At 46.8% G+C, this 18,817-nt stretch overlaps 3 protein-coding genes across 3 annotated transcripts; 2 read left to right on the top strand and 1 right to left on the bottom strand.

The window, feature by feature from the left end:
- Positions 1-251: 251 nt before the first annotated feature.
- drd4b (dopamine receptor D4b) lies at positions 252-5,931 on the top strand. The gene is made up of 4 exons (XM_053419071.1): positions 252-497; positions 2,263-2,375; positions 2,907-3,496; positions 5,705-5,931. The coding sequence occupies exons 1-4, from the start codon at positions 258-260 to the stop codon at positions 5,929-5,931; spliced, it is 1,170 nt and encodes a 389-aa protein (XP_053275046.1). The 5' UTR covers positions 252-257.
- Positions 5,932-8,117: 2,186 nt separating this feature from the next.
- Positions 8,118-13,240, bottom strand: sirt3 (sirtuin 3). Its single transcript, XM_053420200.1, has 8 exons — positions 12,661-13,240; positions 12,267-12,306; positions 11,355-11,528; positions 11,052-11,284; positions 10,878-10,978; positions 10,391-10,552; positions 9,590-9,796; positions 8,118-9,069 (listed from the first exon to the last, which is right to left on the bottom strand). The coding sequence occupies exons 1-8, from the start codon at positions 12,734-12,736 to the stop codon at positions 9,046-9,048; spliced, it is 1,017 nt and encodes a 338-aa protein (XP_053276175.1). The 5' UTR covers positions 12,737-13,240; the 3' UTR covers positions 8,118-9,045.
- On the top strand, positions 12,953-17,864 carry psmd13 (proteasome 26S subunit, non-ATPase 13). Its single transcript, XM_053420189.1, has 13 exons — positions 12,953-13,375; positions 14,284-14,362; positions 14,480-14,514; positions 14,599-14,654; positions 14,736-14,779; positions 14,843-14,929; positions 15,119-15,290; positions 15,395-15,474; positions 15,577-15,702; positions 16,255-16,317; positions 17,000-17,080; positions 17,210-17,326; positions 17,641-17,864. Exons 1-13 carry the CDS (start codon positions 13,275-13,277, stop codon positions 17,734-17,736), a joined length of 1,137 nt encoding a protein of 378 aa, XP_053276164.1. The 5' UTR covers positions 12,953-13,274; the 3' UTR covers positions 17,737-17,864.
- Positions 17,865-18,817: the final 953 nt, after the last annotated feature.

Genomic DNA, 18,817 nt, shown 5'->3' with positions numbered 1-18,817 from the left:
GATTAAGCTCCTGAGTCCTCCTGCAGGAGCAAACTGAGGAGACACGAGGAGGTGCAGGAGCTCGTCACAGTCTGGAGCTCGGAGCGCGCACGGGGCTCGGAGCAGAGACTGACCGGCTCCGAGGAGCGTCTTCACGGGGCGACTCAGCCACATGTCCCCGGAGAGTCTCCAGGCTGCTGGACACGGCTCATAGATGAAAACCAACCCGGAGAGAGACGCTCTTCTTCGGACAAGCAGCGCGTCAGTCCCCGGGGACCATGTGGGTCAACTCCTCGGACCAGAACCACACGGTGCCGCCGGCCCCGCGGTACAACGTGCCCGCGCTCATCCTGGGTATCCTACTCATTGTGCTCATCACGGGAGGAAACGTGCTCGTGTGTCTGAGCGTGCACGTGGAGAAGGCGTTGAAAACCACCACCAACTATTTCATCGTCAGTTTAGCGGCTGCAGATCTGATGCTGGCGCTGATGGTTCTACCGCTGTTCGTCTACTCCGAGGTGAGAGAAGGAGGTCAGAGGTCAGAGGGTCTGAGGTCAGAGGGTCTGAGGTCAGAGAGTCTGAGGGTCAGAGGTCAGAGAGTCAGAGGGTCAGAGGGTAGAGAGTCTGAGGTCAGAGAGTCTGAGGGTCAGAGGTCAGAGAGTCAGAGGGTCAGAGGGTAGAGAGTCTGAGGTCAGAGAGTCTGAGGGTCAGAGGTCAGAGGTCAGAGGGTCAGAGGGTAGAGAGTCTGAGGTCAGAGAGTCTGAGGGTCAGAGGTCAGAGAGTCAGAGGGTCTGAGGTCAGAGGGTAGAGAGTCTGAGGTCAGAGAGTCTGAGGGTCAGAGGTCAGAGGGTCAGAGGTCAGAGGGTCAGAGAGTCAGAGAGTCAGAGGGTCAGAGATCAGAGGGTCTGAGGGTCAGAGGGTCAGAGATCAGAGGGTCTGAGGGTCAGAGAGTCAGAGGTCAGAGAGTCTGAGAGTCAGAGGTCAGAGAGTCAGAGGGTCAGAGGTCAGAGGGTAGAGAGTCTGAGGGTCAGAGGTCAGAGGTCAGAGAGTCAGAGATCAGAGGGTCTGAGAGTCAGAGGTCAGAGGGTCAGAGGTCAGAGATCAGAGGGTCTGAAGGTCAGAGGTCAGAGAGTCAGAGGGTCAGAGATCAGAGGGTCTGAGGGTCAGAGAGTCAGAGGTCAGAGAGTCAGAGGGTCAGAGATCAGAGGGTCTGAGGGTCAGAGAGTCAGAGGTCAGAGAGTCAGAGATCAGAGGGTCTGAGGTCAGAGGGTCTACGCTGGAGAGTGTGTCAGTGTGTGTGTGTGTGCATGTGTGTGTGCGTGTGTGTGTCTGTGTGTGCATGTGTTTGTGTGTGTGTGTGTGTGTGTGTGTCTGTGTGTGTGTGTCTGTGTGTGTGTGTGTGCGTGTGGTCAGCTGTAGCAGCTTCTACACTGACGTTTTATGAGAACAGAGACAAGAGGAAACAAGAGACACAAAACAACCACATGACTACAGAGATGCACAAAAACATCATGGAGACACAAAATAACAAAACTACCGCAAAAAGATAAAAGGATGCAGACTGACTCCAGAGACAAACAATCAAATACAAAACAAGCGACAAAAGACACAAAAGAAACACAGAGACGCTAAATTAAAAAAGACCAGCAGACCAACACTGAAGGGAAACAACATGAAAACAGTGTGACTGTGTTGTTTTGTGTTTCTTTGTGCATCTTGCTCATTTGTAGGAGGGTTGTGCGTCTATGCAGGATCATGTAACACACTAAGCAAACACATTTTCAGATTATCTTGGTTAAAATTATAAATAGGATCAACGTTTGGACTAATCTGGTCTGAGGCCAGAGGCAGAAACAATGGACCAGGTCTGAGCCGAGCTGACCTCTTCACTCAGGGGTCAGCAGGGGGGGGGGGGGGTCAGCAGACGCATCATCATAAAGCACAATATGTCCAGTCAATATAAAGGTTTCAAAGGTGTGATCTCTGTCTCATTAAAGTATTACAGCCGTCTGAACGTCTCCCTGCTGAGGCCTCCCTCCACTCCTCTTTAATCTGGTTACTGGGACCAGTTCATCTGCCCAGTGCCCCTCTGCTGGTTGGTCCGCTGCCCTGGTTCTCTGGGAGGAAAGAGTCAGAAGAGGAGAAAGTGGAGAGAGTTTCTGAAGGAGGAATGTTTTGATCCTAACAGGAGCTGCAGTGGTGCAAACACAAGAGGATTACACACTGGAGATCTGGGGCAGCTAAACAGGGTGTGTGTGTCTGTGTGTGTCTGTGTGTGTGTAGTTTCAGGGCGGAGTTTGGACCTTGAACATGCTGCTGTGTGACGGCCTGATGACCATGGATGTGTTGCTGTGCACAGCTTCCATATTCAACCTGTGTGCCATCAGTGTGGACAGGTATGTGTGTGTGTGTGTGTGTGTGTGTGTGTGTGTGTGTGTGTGTGTGTGTGTGTATGTGTGTGTGTGTGTGTGTGTGTTTAAATCATCACTGGAGAAGGACTCAGAGTTTGGAGGAAATCGACTCACAGTTTCTGTATATAAACAAATAGATGTAAATGATTGATGTATTTCCTGTAAAGTTTGTTAGTGTTTGTTTGTTTGTTTGTTTGTTTGTTTGTTTGCCCATAAAAAATCAGTTTGTCCTTGATGTCAGTAACTAAACAACACCTGATCTTATTGGAACATGAGCAGATCACATGTGTTTCTTCATGATCTCCTCACTGAGGTCAGCAGCAGCTCACAGATGAAGAGCCTCATGTCGGGTGGTGGAGACCAAAACAGATATAAAAGAGAGCGAACACAAAACTCAGTGAGACGACCTCACACGTTTGATTCCCACGTGGGTCCAGTAGAGACACGAAGCTGTGGAGCGATAAACCATGAACTGAGAATGTTGTGTAGCAGGTTAACGGTTGTTTTGTTGTGCAGGTTCATCGCTGTGTCCATCCCTCTGAACTACAACCGTAAGCATGTGGACCTGCGGCAGCTGGTGCTGCTGGCGGCCACGTGGCTGCTGGCGCTGGCCGTGGCCTCGCCCGTCATCTTCGGCATCAACAACGTGCTCGACCGTGACCCCAGCGAGTGCAAGCTGGAGGACAACAACTACATCGTTTACTCCTCCGTGTGCTCCTTCTTCATCCCCTGCCCCATCATGCTGCTGCTCTACTTCGGGGTTCTCCGCGGGCTGCGGCAGTGGGAGGAGTCTCGTAGAACCCGCCTCCGCAGCAGCATCGACGCCTGCAGGAAGCTGCAGCACGCCGCCGCCGCCCTCCCCCCGCTGCCCGGCACCATCCCCGGGCCGCTGCCCATGCCTCTGCCCAGGATCATCGAGAGGGACCTGGCCCAGTCTCGACTGGAGGAATCAGACGACTGCACCAAGCAGGAGCTTCCTTATCCTCGGCAGTACCGAGAGAACTCGGTCCCCACGGTGAACTTCAGCCAACTGCAGCGGAGGAAGAAGAGGGCGAAGATCAACAGCAGGGAGAGGAAGGCCATGAGGGTGCTGCCGGTGGTGGTAGGTGAGTGAAGCTGAGGTCTGCAGCAGACCATGAAACCCATCGGGTCAGGACCTCACACCAAGAGTTCTGTCCTCAGTGCAAAGTGTGGACATGTTTCTGTGTGGTGGTGAGACAGGAGAGCGCCCCCTGCTGGTTACAGCCTCATCTCTTCATTTCTACAAACACGTTTTCTTTAGTTCCTCCTGAGAAACAGATCAGCTGAAACTGTTCTGAACAGCAGGTGAAGAGTAGAAGTGATGAATAATTCAATAAGGTGATTCCACTGTGTTGAGAATCCACACTGCAGCAGCTGGGAGTCATTACACTGAAGTGTGTGTGTGTGTGTGTGTGTGTGTGTGTGTGTGTGTGTGTGTGTGTCTTCTATCAGGATCAGAAGATAAACAAACGAAACCTGCTCATGTTTCCTGGTTTTTCTTCCCGTGTGAACGAGACGTGTTCTGGCGTGTGTGTGTGTGTGTGTGTGTGTGTGTGTGTGTGTGTGTGTTTACAGGTTCATGATTGTTTGTGTTGTGGTTCCTGTCACTCAGGATAACAGTCACTTCTGATTGGCCATCTGTCAACGAGCGGCGCCATTACAGCTTAAAGCCTTCAATCCAATTATTATGCAACAGCTGATCTGAGGTCTCCTGTCCACTGCTCTGGTGTCTTCTCTGTTCTGAAGGATCTCACACGGTGACTCTCACTCTGTGGTTTCAAACCACAGCAGAGTTCAGTCGGTGTCTGACAGGAACTGGAGGTCAAACACAATAAGACCATTCAACCTCCAGGTTCCAGTAAAGCCTCCGGAGCACCAGCTGTCTTCAGAGTCACGTGAGACTGAATCCTGAAACCAGTCCTGTGTCACTGAGCTGGGGTCTGTTTCCTCTCTGGTGACACAGAGGACGACTCACACACACAACACAAACGATTGTGTGTGCAGACTTCACATGTTGCAGAGAAAACGTTCAGAGCTACAAACATGTCAGTGTGAACCGAGCGGGGCGTGAATACTGCTTCCTCATTGGTTCCTCTACAGGAAGTCATCTCTATCTTTTCATTTGATTAATGATCAGATGATAACTCTGATCTGGAAACTCCTCCTTCACCTCTGAGCAGTGATCTCCTGTTTACAGAACAAACCAGTGATCTGGCCTCAATGCATCTTCTGAATAACAAGTGTGTCCCACTGACAGCAGAGCCGGGACACGGGGACCTAGTCCATCTCCTGCAGTCAAAGGACACATGTCCTCCTCTCTCCTCACTGACAAATCCTCAGCAGCAGGAGACGTCAGCCGAGACAAGCGTCCTCAGTTTGGTTCAGTGTCTGTTCACAGGTGATGAAGTGAGTCCTCAGGTGGAGACGCTCTCAGCAGTTTGTTCTGGAGCTGAGCTGTGAATCATCTTTCCACCCGGAGCTGGGACAGAGTGAGACATCAGCTTCTGTCCTGGTTGAGCCTCTGACTCTTCTCCTCCTCTCCTCACAATGAAACAGACCCTGAGCCGAGAGTTCAACGTTCTGATGAAGGTCACAGAACCGTTCTGTGACGTGACGGAGAGATCACAGAGGTGTAGACGGGTTCGGGTCAGCCCCTCCACCCTTACTGCTCCACCAGGTTCCACCACAGACCAGAGTTTCTTTATTTCCTCTCTTTATGTAAAGTGTTTTTGTCCCGTAGACTACAAATGAAACTTGTACAGTTTAAAGGCACAAAGCTAAATTCTCAAACTTGAACAACACCTGTAGTTGTGTGATTGTACCCAGCAGCACATCTGGCAGCAGCTGGAGAGGACGCTGAGTTCAAACTGTTGCAGTAGAAGTGAATTTTGAATTCTAACCTCTGGGAGTCTGAGGTCACAGTTAAAAAGCAGACGGCCGGTGCTTTAGTTTTATTTGTGGAGTGTTCATTATCCAGCAGCTTCTCACGTTGGTGTGATGGAGGGTTCAGAGCTCACTGATCCACATGTTCTCTTTGGATTCAGACTGAGGAACCTGCCTTTTGTAAATCTGGACCTTGATGAGCAGAGCTGCATCAAAATGTCCCTGAACAAACCTCATCTTATTCTTTGAGACCTTTGACATTTCATCCTTCACTGAGGACGTTTGACTGTCAGTTAGTTAGTTGGTTAGTTAGCAGGTTTATACACAGACTCCTGGTCAGATGACCATGAAGCGTGTCAGGGCCGATCAATGAGTTTAACCAGCTACATGTCCCTTCCTGTGTTCTTCAGGTTGCTTCCTGTTCTGCTGGACGCCGTTCTTCGTCGTCCACACGACACGAGCTTTGTGTTTGAGCTGCGCCATCCCGCCTGGGCTGATGAGCACCGTCACCTGGCTGGGCTACGTCAACAGTGCTCTCAACCCCATCATCTACACCGTCTTCAACACCGAGTTCAGGAAGTTCTTCAAGAAATGTTTCCTCAGCTGCTGCTGTCTGCAGCTTCCACCGAGGCGCTGAGAGGAGGAGCCTGGATCCCAGTAGGAGGACGTCAGGAGCAGGGAGGAGCTCGGCTCCAGTTACCTGGATCAGGTGAACCCACTGACTGCAGATGGAGCCGGTCGACGAGGACTGATCTGAGCGCAGATGAACGTTCTGCCTGTTCCTTGTGAAACGCTGCTCCTGCTGATGTTGGTTGGATTTCTGGAGGTTTCTGTCCAAACCAGATGTTTGAGCAGGAAGCTGCGGACTCTTCTGTCTGAGAGGAGATGATTGAGATCTGAGATCCAGTGAACGCTGTGGATTCTACACACAGACTGAAGGAGCTTGAACAGGACTGAGCTGAGAGCTTCACACTGAGGAAGTGAAGTCAGAGCGCTCTTCACCTTCTCTGCTCTCACATCTCATCTTCTTCTTGTGTTCGCTCCGTCTGTGGCTTGTTGGAATATTTGATCCTGTTTTACTCTGAAGAACTTTGCATTACTACATCCTGTCATGGAAGGGGCGGAGTCTCCCTGTACCTGCTGTTTATTGGTTTAGAGACGAGGGCTCGTGACTTCATTACTAATAACAGATGAAACTAATGGTTCAAATTACAATTTAATATTTGGTCTGCTCCTAATGTGCCACCAAGGCTCATTTTGACTTTCTTCTTCTATTGTTGCATTGATGTTGACGTGTTCTGATGTGTAAATAAAGTGAAGAAGGTTCCGTCTGATCCAGGAACAGCTCATCTGACTGATAGACTAACTGGTTTCTGCTCCATATTCAGAAGCTCAGTGTAAACATACCGATATCCAGACTTCATAGAAATGACAAACAGGGTTTTAATAAAAATATAATTTAATTCTGAAATGATTATTATAATGAAAACACTTCCAATTGTCTTTTTAATTTAATTCAGAACTTGAATACAACTTGAATAAACTTGATATGATTTCTGCTCAGATTAATAAAGATCATCAGAACAAACCTACTCAACAGGGCCACTGTGGCTTTTATTTTGAAAATCAGATTGGCTTTAAAACGTGTGTATGATGTTAAACAGATTGGATTGTGTGTTTGTGCTGTGACTGTGCCAGGACCAGGACTTCAGTGGAAGCTTTTCTAATAGAGACGTCTTTCTACTTGTGGATGAAACCTGCTCAGCTCAGTTTCAGCTGCTTTGAGGACAAAGATGGGATTTTACACTTTAAATGAAAAATGTCTCAGACACAGTTTGGTGCCAGTTTCAAAATGTACATGTGGACGATAAGAAGACGACAGAGATGCGTGTTGTAATATTTGTGCTGAGATATTGAGACGAAGTAGAATAATAAAAAATAAAAACCTTATTTAGAAAGTGAGTGTTTGTGAATCTCAAGCCCAAATGTCCAGTCTGTGAGACTGGGAGTGGGCGGAGACAATAAGCTGTGACAGGGGAGGAGACTCGAGAAGGGGAGGTACTATCCGGGCTGGGTGTGTCCTCTTCAAATCCCTGTTTGAGACCAGGAAGTTGTCTTATATGATTTGAGGAGGTTTAAACACAGATCATCCTAATTTAATTCATATCTGAACAGACCAAGCTTTATAGTTACCAAGCAGAGGAACCATGTGTGTTTGGGATAAATAAAATAAATGTATCATAAAAGAGAACCTGTAAATAACTTCAATGAGTAGATGTGGGTTATTGATGTTCTTGTATTTAACAGCCTGAAGCAATACTTCTTAACCTAATGTTTAATATGTGAGTATCCCTGTCACATCTTCATTCCACCATCCTTCCTACCCCTCCTCCATCCCTTCATCAGCCCCCCCACTAACACATGGGTAAAGGCTCCTGGGTCCTTGTGTTAGAACGTGCACACCAGCCAGAGGTTCTATGGTCCAGTAATACCACACAACCGGATCAAATATAGTTTATATTCTTGTTTTCAGTGAGAGAATTGGACTTAAAGGCACAGTATGTCATTCTCTGCCACTAGAGGTCCTCAATGGAACAGAGTGTGTGGACATGGTGCAGCAGTGAGGGATGATGGGAGTTGTAGTCCTCTCCTCAGTTTTGATGGTTCAGGTTTTTTATCTGAATCCTCCTCAGACGTCTCCTCTTCTAAAACAAACAGCTGATCACTCCAGTGAAACCAGTGAATAAAGCAGCTTCCTGTTCAAACTACTAAAGATCATAAAACTGACACGTGCACAGAGGAGATGTGACGCCACCAACAGGCCACCCAACAAAACGCATCTTTACTTTGATTAAAACTACAGATTCTTCCAAAGAATAAAGGTCTGGAAGGTTTTACACATTTTTACATAAAGTCACATGATCAAGTGTGAAGGACACTGAAGAGAAAAGGATAATTTCCCTGCAGCAGAGATTTCATACTGTATGTGATAAATGGACCTTTTCTTATTCCAGAGGTGTCAGCTTCACACAAACAGTTACTGGGAATTAATGAACCTGTAATTTGAAACATTATACACACACGTTGTGATCATGATCTTCCATATAAAGGCCAACACAAAGTGTGTAGATGCACTTTCTATGCAGCACTTTGACACAACATTAAAAAACAAACTGGAGGCAGATAAATATAAATCAATATTGTTCATCTTCATTGTGGGGTCATCGTGGTCTGAGAAGATCTTTTATTGGAGCTACATCAGTTCTCTTCCTGTTGCCAGTGTCTCCCTCCACCATCCAGTTCCTTCTACACATTTCTACAGACTTTCCCCCAGATTCATATTAGGTCCCTGTGACCTTTGACCTTTGAAACGTAATCACTTCCTCTGAGGTGACAACTGATCCGAAGTTGAATAAATTCCCCTTAAGAATTCTTGAGAGTCGCATTAAGAGACCAAAACATGATTTGACCTTTAACCAGATTCTCATCACTTCATCCTCGAGGTCAGTGAATACTTGAGATTTCCTGAAAGCATCATTGAGATGTCCGGCTGATGGAGATGAGACAAACACACAAACTGACTGGCAGAACAAACACACCTGTGCTTCAGTTCATGAGGAAGCGTCTGTTTCACTGCAGCAGGTCATTATTCAAGTCTCCCTGACATGAGCTCCCTTCTGTCAGATCCAACAACCATGTGCACAGAAGGTGATGAAAGGTGAAACCTGGAGCTCCATGAGGTGAGAAGTTCTCACTCCTCGGTCTTTGTTGTCGCCTGCAGAGAAACGTACACACAGTGGAGGAGAGAGGGTTTTAGTGTCGCCTGCTCAGCACGTCTGTCAGAACCCGTCAGACCTGGTGTCCACGTCCGTCCTGAGAGATCCCATGATCCTCTCTGTTCACACCTGAACCTGTCTCCTGGGGTCATGGGATCACATCTCACTTCCTGCTCTACCCACTAAACACGACCCCCCTTTCTGTGAATGAGAGGTCGGTGCAGGTATCTACAGGAGGAGCTTCTTTGCTTTGTTAAGAGGTGGATAAGAGAAGTCAGCAGGTGGTTAGCTTAGCTTAGCATTGAGACAGGAAACGAGATCCAATCAATATCAATAAATTATGCTTTTCTATTATAAGTGATTCTCCTGAATATCTGTATTCATTAATAACCTGTGCAGTTCCGTGTTCTTTCTGTCGTGATGTTCTAAGATCTGTGACTCATCTTGGTTTAAAGACCAAATCCTTTGATCAAATGAAGTCTGCAGAGATGTTTTCTTCAGTGAGTTGTCATCACTCACCTCCTCGGCAGCAGCCATCATCTGGTCTAACTCCTGAGTCCAGCCCAGGGCGCCCACCAGGGCCTGCACGCCGCTGACCACGTCCCCGAGCTGCACCACGTCGTGCGGCCGGCGGCTCCAGGCGAACGAGCCCACCACGTCCCTGTTGATGAGCAGCCGAGGGACGGAGCCGCGCACGGCCCCCGCCAGGCTGGCGAAGGGCTCCACCTGCAGGACAAGAAGGGAACAACAAGTGATGGTCAACATCTACTGGTGAGCCCGGTTCAAGGCTCCACCGGTTTCTCACATGTTCAGTTCATGATCACAGTTAAAGAACATCAACACAATCTTTATTTTAACACCCTTCTCCTCCTTTAATACAAAGCTTTAACTCATCGAGCGACAGGAATGGAAACACAAGACTTAAACTTTAATCGGTTTTTGGCTGTTTTCATTTTTATTCCCTGTTGCATGCTGGTAATTACCAACTTTAAAATGTAAGTGGTGAGTGGAGCGTGTTCCATATCAAAGCAATGCACACGATGGAATCCAGCTGGAGACTGTTTGTGTTTCCATTCAGGAACTAAAAGCTCAAATACAAAAAAACCTACTGTTGAAAATATAAATAATAATATAAATAAAGATTTGACATGAATATATAAAGAAGTATCAGTCCTGTGTTTGGATGCATGTTGACAAGACATGACGAGGTTTGAGGCTGGTGGTGCTGGTGGTGCTGGTGGAGCTGGTGGAGCTGGTGGTGCTGGTGGAGCTGGTGGAGCTGGTGGTGCTGGTGGAGCTGGTGGAGCTGGTGGTACTCACCTCCAGTGACGTGCCCATGATGATGAGCAGATCTGCCAGAGGAAAGTCTGTGAGGTACTTGAAGAAATGCCGTGGAAGCTCCTCTCCGAAGAACACGATGTCCGGCTTCACCACGCCTCTGCAGCTGGGACACTGAGGGACCGTCCCACTCATCACATCTGGCTGAGGACACACAGGAAGATAAAAGATATTATATTATAGACTGATTTCAATTTGACATCTCGTTGAGGCTTCTCGACCTGAGGAGCGGGACGATGATGTGGAATAATGTCAGATGTTGCTCATCAACTCAGATTTAATAAGATTTAGGAATTAATTCATTTTAACTCACGAAAAATTGGAAACACCACGAATGTCTTTACATTGTTATCAGTCTAACGGCAGACGAGCCACACACACGTCCCGTCTCGTGGTGTGATTAAAGTTTAAAACACATTTAAAACATCATCATTCAATTTCAAATCTGGGAGATTGGGCTGGAGCTCACCCTCAGATCATGGCCCTGGTACTTCCTCAAGCAGACGGTGCAGGTGGCGGTGGCGAACGTGCCGTGGGCCTCGACCAGCAGCTCAGGAGGAATCCCTGCCACTGGAAACGCACACACCAGTCAGAGACGTGAGCTGGGAGACAGGGTCAGCGATGTGCAGTGGGTCATACATACGTCTCTCCAGTCCGTCGATGTTCTGCGTGTACATCCTGAGGAGCTGCCCCTTCTTCTGGAGCAGGCGGACGAAGTGGTGGGTCAGGTTGGGCCGGTACTTTCCTGGATACAACTCTTTGGCCAGCGCGAAGAAGGGCTTTGGGTTCCGGTGGAAGAAGCTGATCTCGAAGATGGCCTCTGCGTAGGGCAGCTGGTACTGCTGCAGGTTGTCATAGAGGCCGCTGCCTGGGGACCTGTGAGGGACGACACCGAGGACTCAGAGAGACCCCACATGGGACAGGAGGACACATCGGGACTTTGTACCTGAAGTCAGGGATGCCACTCGGTGTACTGATCCCAGCGCCGGCCATCACCACCACCCGCTGGTGCTGCCGCTCTCTGAGGCTTCTGGCGATGTCCTCCAGGGTCAGCTGCTCGGCCGAGGCTCCGCCCCCGCGGGAGGAAAGTCCTCGAGCTCCATCGCACCAGGAGAAGTTTCTGAGAAGAAGCAGAAGAAGAAGGAAAGAAAGAAAGAAGGAAAGAAAGAAAGAAAGAAAGAAAGAAAGAGAGAAAGAAAGAAAGAAAGAAAGAAAGAAAGAGAGAAAGAAAGAGAGAAAGAAAGAAAGAAAAAAGAAAGAAAGAAAGAAAGAGAGAAAGAAAGAAAGAAAGAAAAAAAGAGAGAAAGAAAGAAAGAAAGAAAGAAAGAAGGAAAGAAAGAAAGAAAGAAAGAAAGAGAGAAAGAAAGAAAGAAAGAAAGAAAGAAAGAGAGCTTTACACTTTAAAATGACAGGAAACAGGAAGATTATCACCCAACAATTTTTACAGATTCAACATTGACAACTGCAAATGTGTTCTCTCACGAACTATTATCATTTCCCTCATGAATGCATCAGAGACTTTATTCTAGATGTGTCTCCGACCTGTGGGACACAGATGTCTCATGTCTGTCGGCTGTTTGTAATGAAAGTGACAATAAAGCTCATTCTGATTCAAACTGTTCAAAAATCAAAAATCTGTGATATTTAACAAAGATGAACTTTTCATTTGAGAAGCTTGAATCAGACCATGTTTGACACTTTGATTCAAATTCAACAACAACTCAGCATTTAACAATAATACTCCTGGTTAATTTAGCAATATGTGTTTTTATCTAAATAACTGAACACATTGTGTAGCTGTGATTTGAAATGTGTGGTTGTGTTGAACATGAACCTGAACCAGAGAGAAGTGAAGCACCTGAACAGAGCAGCTGGATCCAGACCCCCCCCAGCACGACCTGGAACACAACACAACTGTGAGTCTGTCTGTGTGTGTGTGTGTGTGTGTGTGTGTGGGACTCTGTGTGTCTCTGTCTGACTGTGTGTGTGTGTGGGACTCTGTGTGTCTCGGTCTGACTGTGTGTGTGTGTCTGTCTGACTGTGTGTGTGTGTGTAACTCTGTGTCTCTGTCTGACTGTGTGTGTGTGTGTCTGTCTGACTGTGTGTGTGTGTGTCTGTCTGACTCTGTGTTTGTGACTGTGTGTCTCTGTCTGTGTGTGTGTGTCTGTCTGTCTGTCTGTCTGTCGATGTATCTCTGTGTTTATCTGTGTGTGTGTGTATGTGTTGGTCTATCTGTGTGTGTGTGTACTCACCCTGTGCAGAGCAGAGTCTCCTACACACACACAGTCTGACCGTTGACATTAATGAGGAGTTGACCAGAGAAGCCATAATACACAACTACAGGAAACTACACAACTACAGTGACATGACACTTGTAGTTCATAGAACCTAAGCTAGCTGTAGTTTATATAGCCTAAGCTAGCTGTCGCTGGTATGTCCGGTCGCTCGGCTGTTAGCCACCTAGCTGTGTTAGCTAACGGCTCCACTTCACTAGCTAGAGATCTCCTACATTTCCCATCAGCCCCCGCACAGCGTGAAGTGTCTGTCACGTTCACTTCGACATTTAATCACGGACACGCGCAGTGAGAATACACATCATCATTGGACCAGTACATCGTTAACATCCGGTCCGCGCTCCTGAGAACAGACTCACAACTTCAATAGAAGTGTGACAACAAAACAAACCCGCGGTGACTTGGTGAATAAATCACAGGTGTTACAGCAGTTTGTTTTTGTCGCTTTCTGGAAGCAGACCCTGAACGCAGCAGTTCCCATCATTCATAGCGGCAGCAGCAGCAGAGCAGACCCTCCTGGACGTTAGCTTCACATCACACGTTCGAGTCCCGGACCAGACGCGATCTCCACCATGAAGGATGTCAGCGGGTTCCTCAAGCAGCAGCAGAGCCGCAGCTCCACCCCGGAGCTGGCGGCGGAGTGGCACCGCCTGGAGGAGCTCCACAACAAGCGGTGAGCACGGCGGCTAGCGCCAGGCTAGCTGACGTTAGCTCACCCATTCATTGTTGATGCTCGCTGAGTCATGAGCTAACAGCTAACCTGAAGCTAACAGCTAACCTGAAGCTAACAGCTAACCCGAAGCTAACAGTTAACCAGCAGCTAACACACGAACTGTGTTATGAACATCATACCCGTCACGTGCTCCAGCTGTGATCCAGTGTACAGATGTGTGTTTGATCTCCGCGGTCTGTCCTCACGTCAACACGTCCTGTCAATCTGAAGCTGCTTCTATCACCAACACAACAACAGATGCTAAGTTCATCTTCACTGATGTGTTGGACACGAGCCTGAACAACATGGAGATCCTGAGTGAGGCACATGTCCACCAGCAGAAGCTCACATAGAGTTCAGTGAGGAGGAGCTATAGTTAATGAAGTAGTCGTTAACTCTTAAAAGTGTTTGTTTCAAAACTAATCACGAACATGATGTCTGATCATATCCAGGTCAAAGAACATCTGTGTGTCTGGGCCGGTCAGTAGTTACATGAGGCTGTGGTTAATACTACCAGGTGATTCATTAAGTAATGTGCATATTCATATGTATGATGAATATCAAGTGAATATTTAATTAGTTACCATCTTAAAATGAACAGCCAACAAACGATAAGATGAATTAATAAGAAATAACAAGCGGACTAAAGAGAGTAGAAGAGTATTGAAGCCCAAAATTCACTTTGCTGTGATGTGATGTCACAGCTGTGGTCATGTAGTGTATCCAGGTGTGATGTCACAGCTGTGGTCATGCAGTGTATCCAGGTGTGATGTCACAGCTGTGGTCATGCAGTGATCCAGATGTGATGTCACAGCTGTGGTCATGCAGTGATCCAGATGTGGGGACTGACCCTGTGTCCCTCCTGACAGCCTGTGGCACCAGCTGACTCTGAAGCTGACGGACTTCGTGAAGGACCCCTGCTTCATGTCTGGAGAGGGCCTCGTTCCGGTAACGTGACCTTCTTCCTTCTGAAGATGCAACCAGCTCTAAACTCAAACCACAGATTTGATTTATAAGTTTGTTTCCTCAGAGTTGTAACATGTGAAGTTTATCTTCTTCTTTCAGCTTTATGAAAACTTCATCAGTGACTTCGAACACAGGTGACATCATATTTCCAGAACAATCCCTGCTCAGTCTCCTCTGTTGGTTTTGAGTCTAACGTGTTTGACCTTCTTCATGAACAGGATCAACCCTCTGTCCCTGGTGGAGATCATCCTGTACGTCACCAGACAGATCACAGGTAACACACGAGTCCAGTCAGCTTCTCTGCAGGAGTCCTCCCTCGTTTGTGAGTGTTTGAGAAAATGCTTTTTGTTCTCAGATCCTAAAGAGGCCATCACTTTTCTGGAGAAGACCAAGGAAAAGGTAAGTTGACGACAGTTTTGAATCATAAATTCTGTGAGCAGAAAGTGACCACGTGTGTTTCAGGTGAAAAGCAACGACGAAGCCACAATTCTCTGCAAGACGTCTATTGGCAAACTGTCCCTGGAGATCAACGACCTTCCTGCCACAAAGGTGAGAGCTCCTGAGATCTCATGTCTTCTCCAAGCTGCTGACACACACCCAGCCTCACACCTCGTTCAGCTGTAACACTACATGTCCTCAACACACAGGGACAGAAACACTGTCTTGTGTCTTCTGTCTCTGCTGAAGCTCTTTTAAATAAGGATATAAAAGTTGATGTATTTCATCTTTATCCTCCAGAAAATCATTGAAGAGGTCGAGGAGAAGTTGAATAACTTGCCCGGGGTGACGTCGGTCCACGGCCGGTTCTACGACCTCTCCAGCAAGTATTACCGCATCATCGGGAACCACGCGTCCTACTACAAGGACGCCCTGCGCTACCTCGGCTGCGTGGACATTAAAGACCTTCCAGGTGAGCAGAGACATGACGGGGAACCACTTGGCTTTGATCTCTCAAAACCCAGATGGTCAAGTCATATCAGCAGCTTAACGATTTGAATGATATTGATTCCACAGAAACGGAGAAGCAGGAGAGGGCGTTCACGCTCGGACTGGCAGGACTCCTGGGAGAAGGAGTTTATAACTTCGGAGAGCTGGTGGGTTTCTCTCTGTGAACACAGGTTTCTCCTCCATGATGTTCTATTGTCCTCCAGCTGAAGTTCGCTGTGATAACAACCAGGTTGACTCTGTCTCTGCAGCTGATGCATCCTGTGCTGCAGTCTCTGAGGAACACTGACAAGCAGTGGCTCATCGACACTCTTTATGCCTTCAATGGAGGCAACGTGGAGAAATTCCAGGGCTTCAAATCTGCCTGGGGCCAACAGGTGAGAAACAGTGGGGGGGAGGGGGGAGATGATCAGATCATCAGATCCCAGTTACTGCTGGTTTACTGTTTGGATCAGTAGTGACTCCAATCTGAGTTTTAACCACTTCAAATCTTCTAAACGGTGAATGAGTAGAAATGAGGTTTTATTTCCCTCGATCACTTCCTTTAGTTCCTCATCACATGGTCCCAGCCTCAGGTTGACAGTTGGTTTTTAGCTTCTGACACAAAAGAGATGAAATGTACCTTTAATTCATCTTTATAGAGGAAACAGGACAAATGGGGTACTGTGAGTAAAAACAGAAATACTATATACAGTGGTTTTATATTCTCTATACAAAAGGCTTTGCATTAACCACTTGTTTCATTGAGGACGACTCAGGTTTCTATAAATTAGCTGGAATTTAAAACATGAAGGGAAATTAGTATTTGTTCAGTGAGACAAAGACTGAGAAGAGGTTAACATCGGGTTGAACAAACAGATCCAGCAGACGTTCTGTTTTTATATTAAATTTATATATAACTGATGTTTCTGTTTTCCTCTTGGTCGCAGCCCGACCTCGCAGCACATGAAGCCAAACTGATGCAGAAGATCCAGCTGCTCTGTGTCATGGAGGTGAACACACACACACACACACACACACACACTCTGGTTCACACTGCCACCTGGTGTTTGAAAGGTTTATCTGTTGTCTTTTACGACTCGTGTTTTTCTTCACGTACGATTCAGTGTTTTCTCACAGAACTCGATTCTGTTTCCAGGTTTATTCTCTAACTTCTTTTCTTTATCTCCACTTATGAGGACGTGTCTGTGATTCTGGGAATTTATCAATCAAATTTTGTTTTTATAGCCCATATTCACAAATAACAATTATTCCTATAGAGCTTTAACAAGGTGCGACATCCGCTGTCCTTTAATATCCTTCATGTCATAGATCGTCAATTTCATTCATTATAGTCTTAAAGTTTTTAATTTTACTAGTTGAAACCTCCTGGAACTCTGTATGACCCATAACCCCTGGGAATTATCATCAGGCTACACACACGCAGACACACACGCACACACACACACACACTTACACTTACACTTGTCAGAGTATGAATCTCCAGTGACGCGTTGTGGTCTGACGCGTGTGAGCGTGACTCAGATGATCAACTGTCACACACCAACGAACCATCAGTTCTTCATCACGTGTGTGATGTTCTCATCATCTCGTTCTGCATCAGAAGAACACGTGCGTTGCTCTGAAGGTTTAAACACAAAGACTGAATTCACTGAACTCGTGTCCTCCTTCCAGATGACCTTCACTCGTCCTGCAAACCACCGACAGCTGACGTTCACAGAGATCGCTCACAGCGCCAAGATCCCCGTGAACGAGGTCAGTGGCCAGTGGAGGACCAGTTTGATTCACACGCCTCCTTCAGCTTGAACTCGAGATGCTCATTTGAATTGTTGAAGCACTTCAGGTTTGTCGGCGTGAGGATGTAAAGCCTTGTGCGTCCTGCAGGTGGAGCTGCTGGTGATGAAGGCTCTGTCTGTGGGGCTGATTAAAGGGAACATCGATGAGGTGGACCAGAAGGTGCAGATGACCTGGGTGCAGCCCCGAGTCCTGGACCTGCAGCAGGTTAGTGCACCTTGAGTCGTTGTTCTGGTACAGATGATCCACCGCGCCCTCTAGGGGCCTCAGGTGGCGCTGCAGTCGACCTCCACGCTTTGCCTCCAGGGTCGTTGTCACTCGTGTGGTGGGTGTGTCCGAGGTGTCGGCCAATCAGCATGTAAGCCTGACAGTGACTCGCTGGGCTGTGAAGTTCTCAGATGTTTAGCAGCTCTCCAGGTGGAAACAGTGAAACTAGCTTGAATCAGTTGTTGAGACTGAAAGCTGTGGATGTGGAGCTTCTGGCTGCAGGTGGCGCTCTCAGCTGCTGTTTGTGCTTTCAGGTGAAAGGGATGAAGGAGCGGTTGGACTTCTGGTGCGGGGACGTGAAGAACATGGCCATGCTGGTGGAGCAGCAGGCCCACGACATCCTCACCTGAACTGCTTCGCTCCGGAAACCTCACATTTCTGTTTTCTATCGTTTGCCTTTCTTCTGTTTCTGTTCATTACCAACTTGTAAATGACACTTTGGTATTTTACTAATAAACAACTGGTTGTATCCTCTTCACCACATGGATGAGTCATCAGCCACGTTTTAGCTGAAGATACATAATTTCCTCAATGTGACAATAGTTTGATTTATTAAGTTTTATTACCTGAATGTTAAGAGTCGTCACTGAACTTGATTGTTTCTTAATGTTCCTCTGCATTAATCTGATCCCATCATTACATATTCACAATTTACATGTTGAACATTATGTTCAACATGTAAATTATAAGACTATATGAAGAGAATCTATAAGAATCCGACAGAGCAGAGAAAATCCAGTTTCTGTGACTTCACATGAAACAAACACGTTGATAACATGAATCTGCAGATCCTTTGATCCTTTGATCCTCAGCTCTTCTGTTTCACGAGTTAATACAAAACAAATTCCACATTTATGGAGTTTTTAAGAAAATGCTGCACAAACACTTTTTTGTCGATGCTGATGGTCTGAAAATGGTGACAACAATTCCTGCTGCACTTTACACAACTTCAAATAGTTTTAATCAAGTTGCTGCTTGAAATCTCAAAATAATTTTTACAATCACAGAAGTCAAAGAAATAAAGTATGAATCTGAGTGTGGTGAACTTTCTGAAACATCAGCGTCTCCTCGACTCAGTTCATCCAAATAAACACAATCACCAATGTTTGAATATTAATAAATTCAGTACATTTACTTTATGAGGATCTAAACTCTTAATGAATCTGAGCAGCGTGGACACAGGAAACATCCGTCAAGTGGAAACCATGACGATCTGATTCCAGTTCTCACACCAGGGTTCTCTTGTTACCAGTAGGTGGCGCTGTCACTTCACCTGAAGACAAACATCAAGATGAGTGATTTCATCTCGGTTAATCAGAAATGTAGAATAAACATAATTAAACTGATGATTCTCAGAAAGTTATTTACATAATAGTAGAAAAACGTCTCCAAGTTTTAAGAGACTAGTTTGATCAGGTTGATCATTTTAAT

Source organism: Pleuronectes platessa, chromosome 1, assembly GCF_947347685.1.
Source record: "Pleuronectes platessa chromosome 1, fPlePla1.1, whole genome shotgun sequence".
Lineage (NCBI taxonomy): Eukaryota > Metazoa > Chordata > Actinopteri > Pleuronectiformes > Pleuronectidae > Pleuronectes > Pleuronectes platessa.
Note: the sequence above shows the minus strand (reverse complement) of the source record. Positions and strands in the feature narration are given on the sequence as shown.

Excerpts from the sequence above, each read along its gene's own strand:
- drd4b (XM_053419071.1), top strand. The coding sequence starts at position 258 with ATGTGGGTCAACTCCTCGGACCAGAACCACACGGTGCCGCCGGCCCCG. Across the intron at positions 498-2,262 it reads CGCTGTTCGTCTACTCCGAG|TTTCAGGGCGGAGTTTGGAC; the intron begins GTGAGAGAAGGA and ends GTGTGTGTGTAG. Across the intron at positions 2,376-2,906 it reads TGTGCCATCAGTGTGGACAG|GTTCATCGCTGTGTCCATCC; the intron begins GTATGTGTGTGT and ends TTTGTTGTGCAG.
- sirt3 (XM_053420200.1), bottom strand. The coding sequence starts at position 12,736 with ATGGCTTCTCTGGTCAACTCCTCATTAATGTCAACGGTCAGACTGTGT. Across the intron at positions 10,553-10,877 it reads ACCAGGGCCATGATCTGAGG|CCAGATGTGATGAGTGGGAC; the intron begins GTGAGCTCCAGC and ends GTGTGTCCTCAG. Across the intron at positions 9,797-10,390 it reads TCATGGGCACGTCACTGGAG|GTGGAGCCCTTCGCCAGCCT; the intron begins GTGAGTACCACC and ends CTTGTCCTGCAG.
- psmd13 (XM_053420189.1), top strand. The coding sequence starts at position 13,275 with ATGAAGGATGTCAGCGGGTTCCTCAAGCAGCAGCAGAGCCGCAGCTCC. Across the intron at positions 15,291-15,394 it reads GGACATTAAAGACCTTCCAG|AAACGGAGAAGCAGGAGAGG; the intron begins GTGAGCAGAGAC and ends TTGATTCCACAG. Across the intron at positions 16,318-16,999 it reads AGCTGCTCTGTGTCATGGAG|ATGACCTTCACTCGTCCTGC; the intron begins GTGAACACACAC and ends TCCTCCTTCCAG.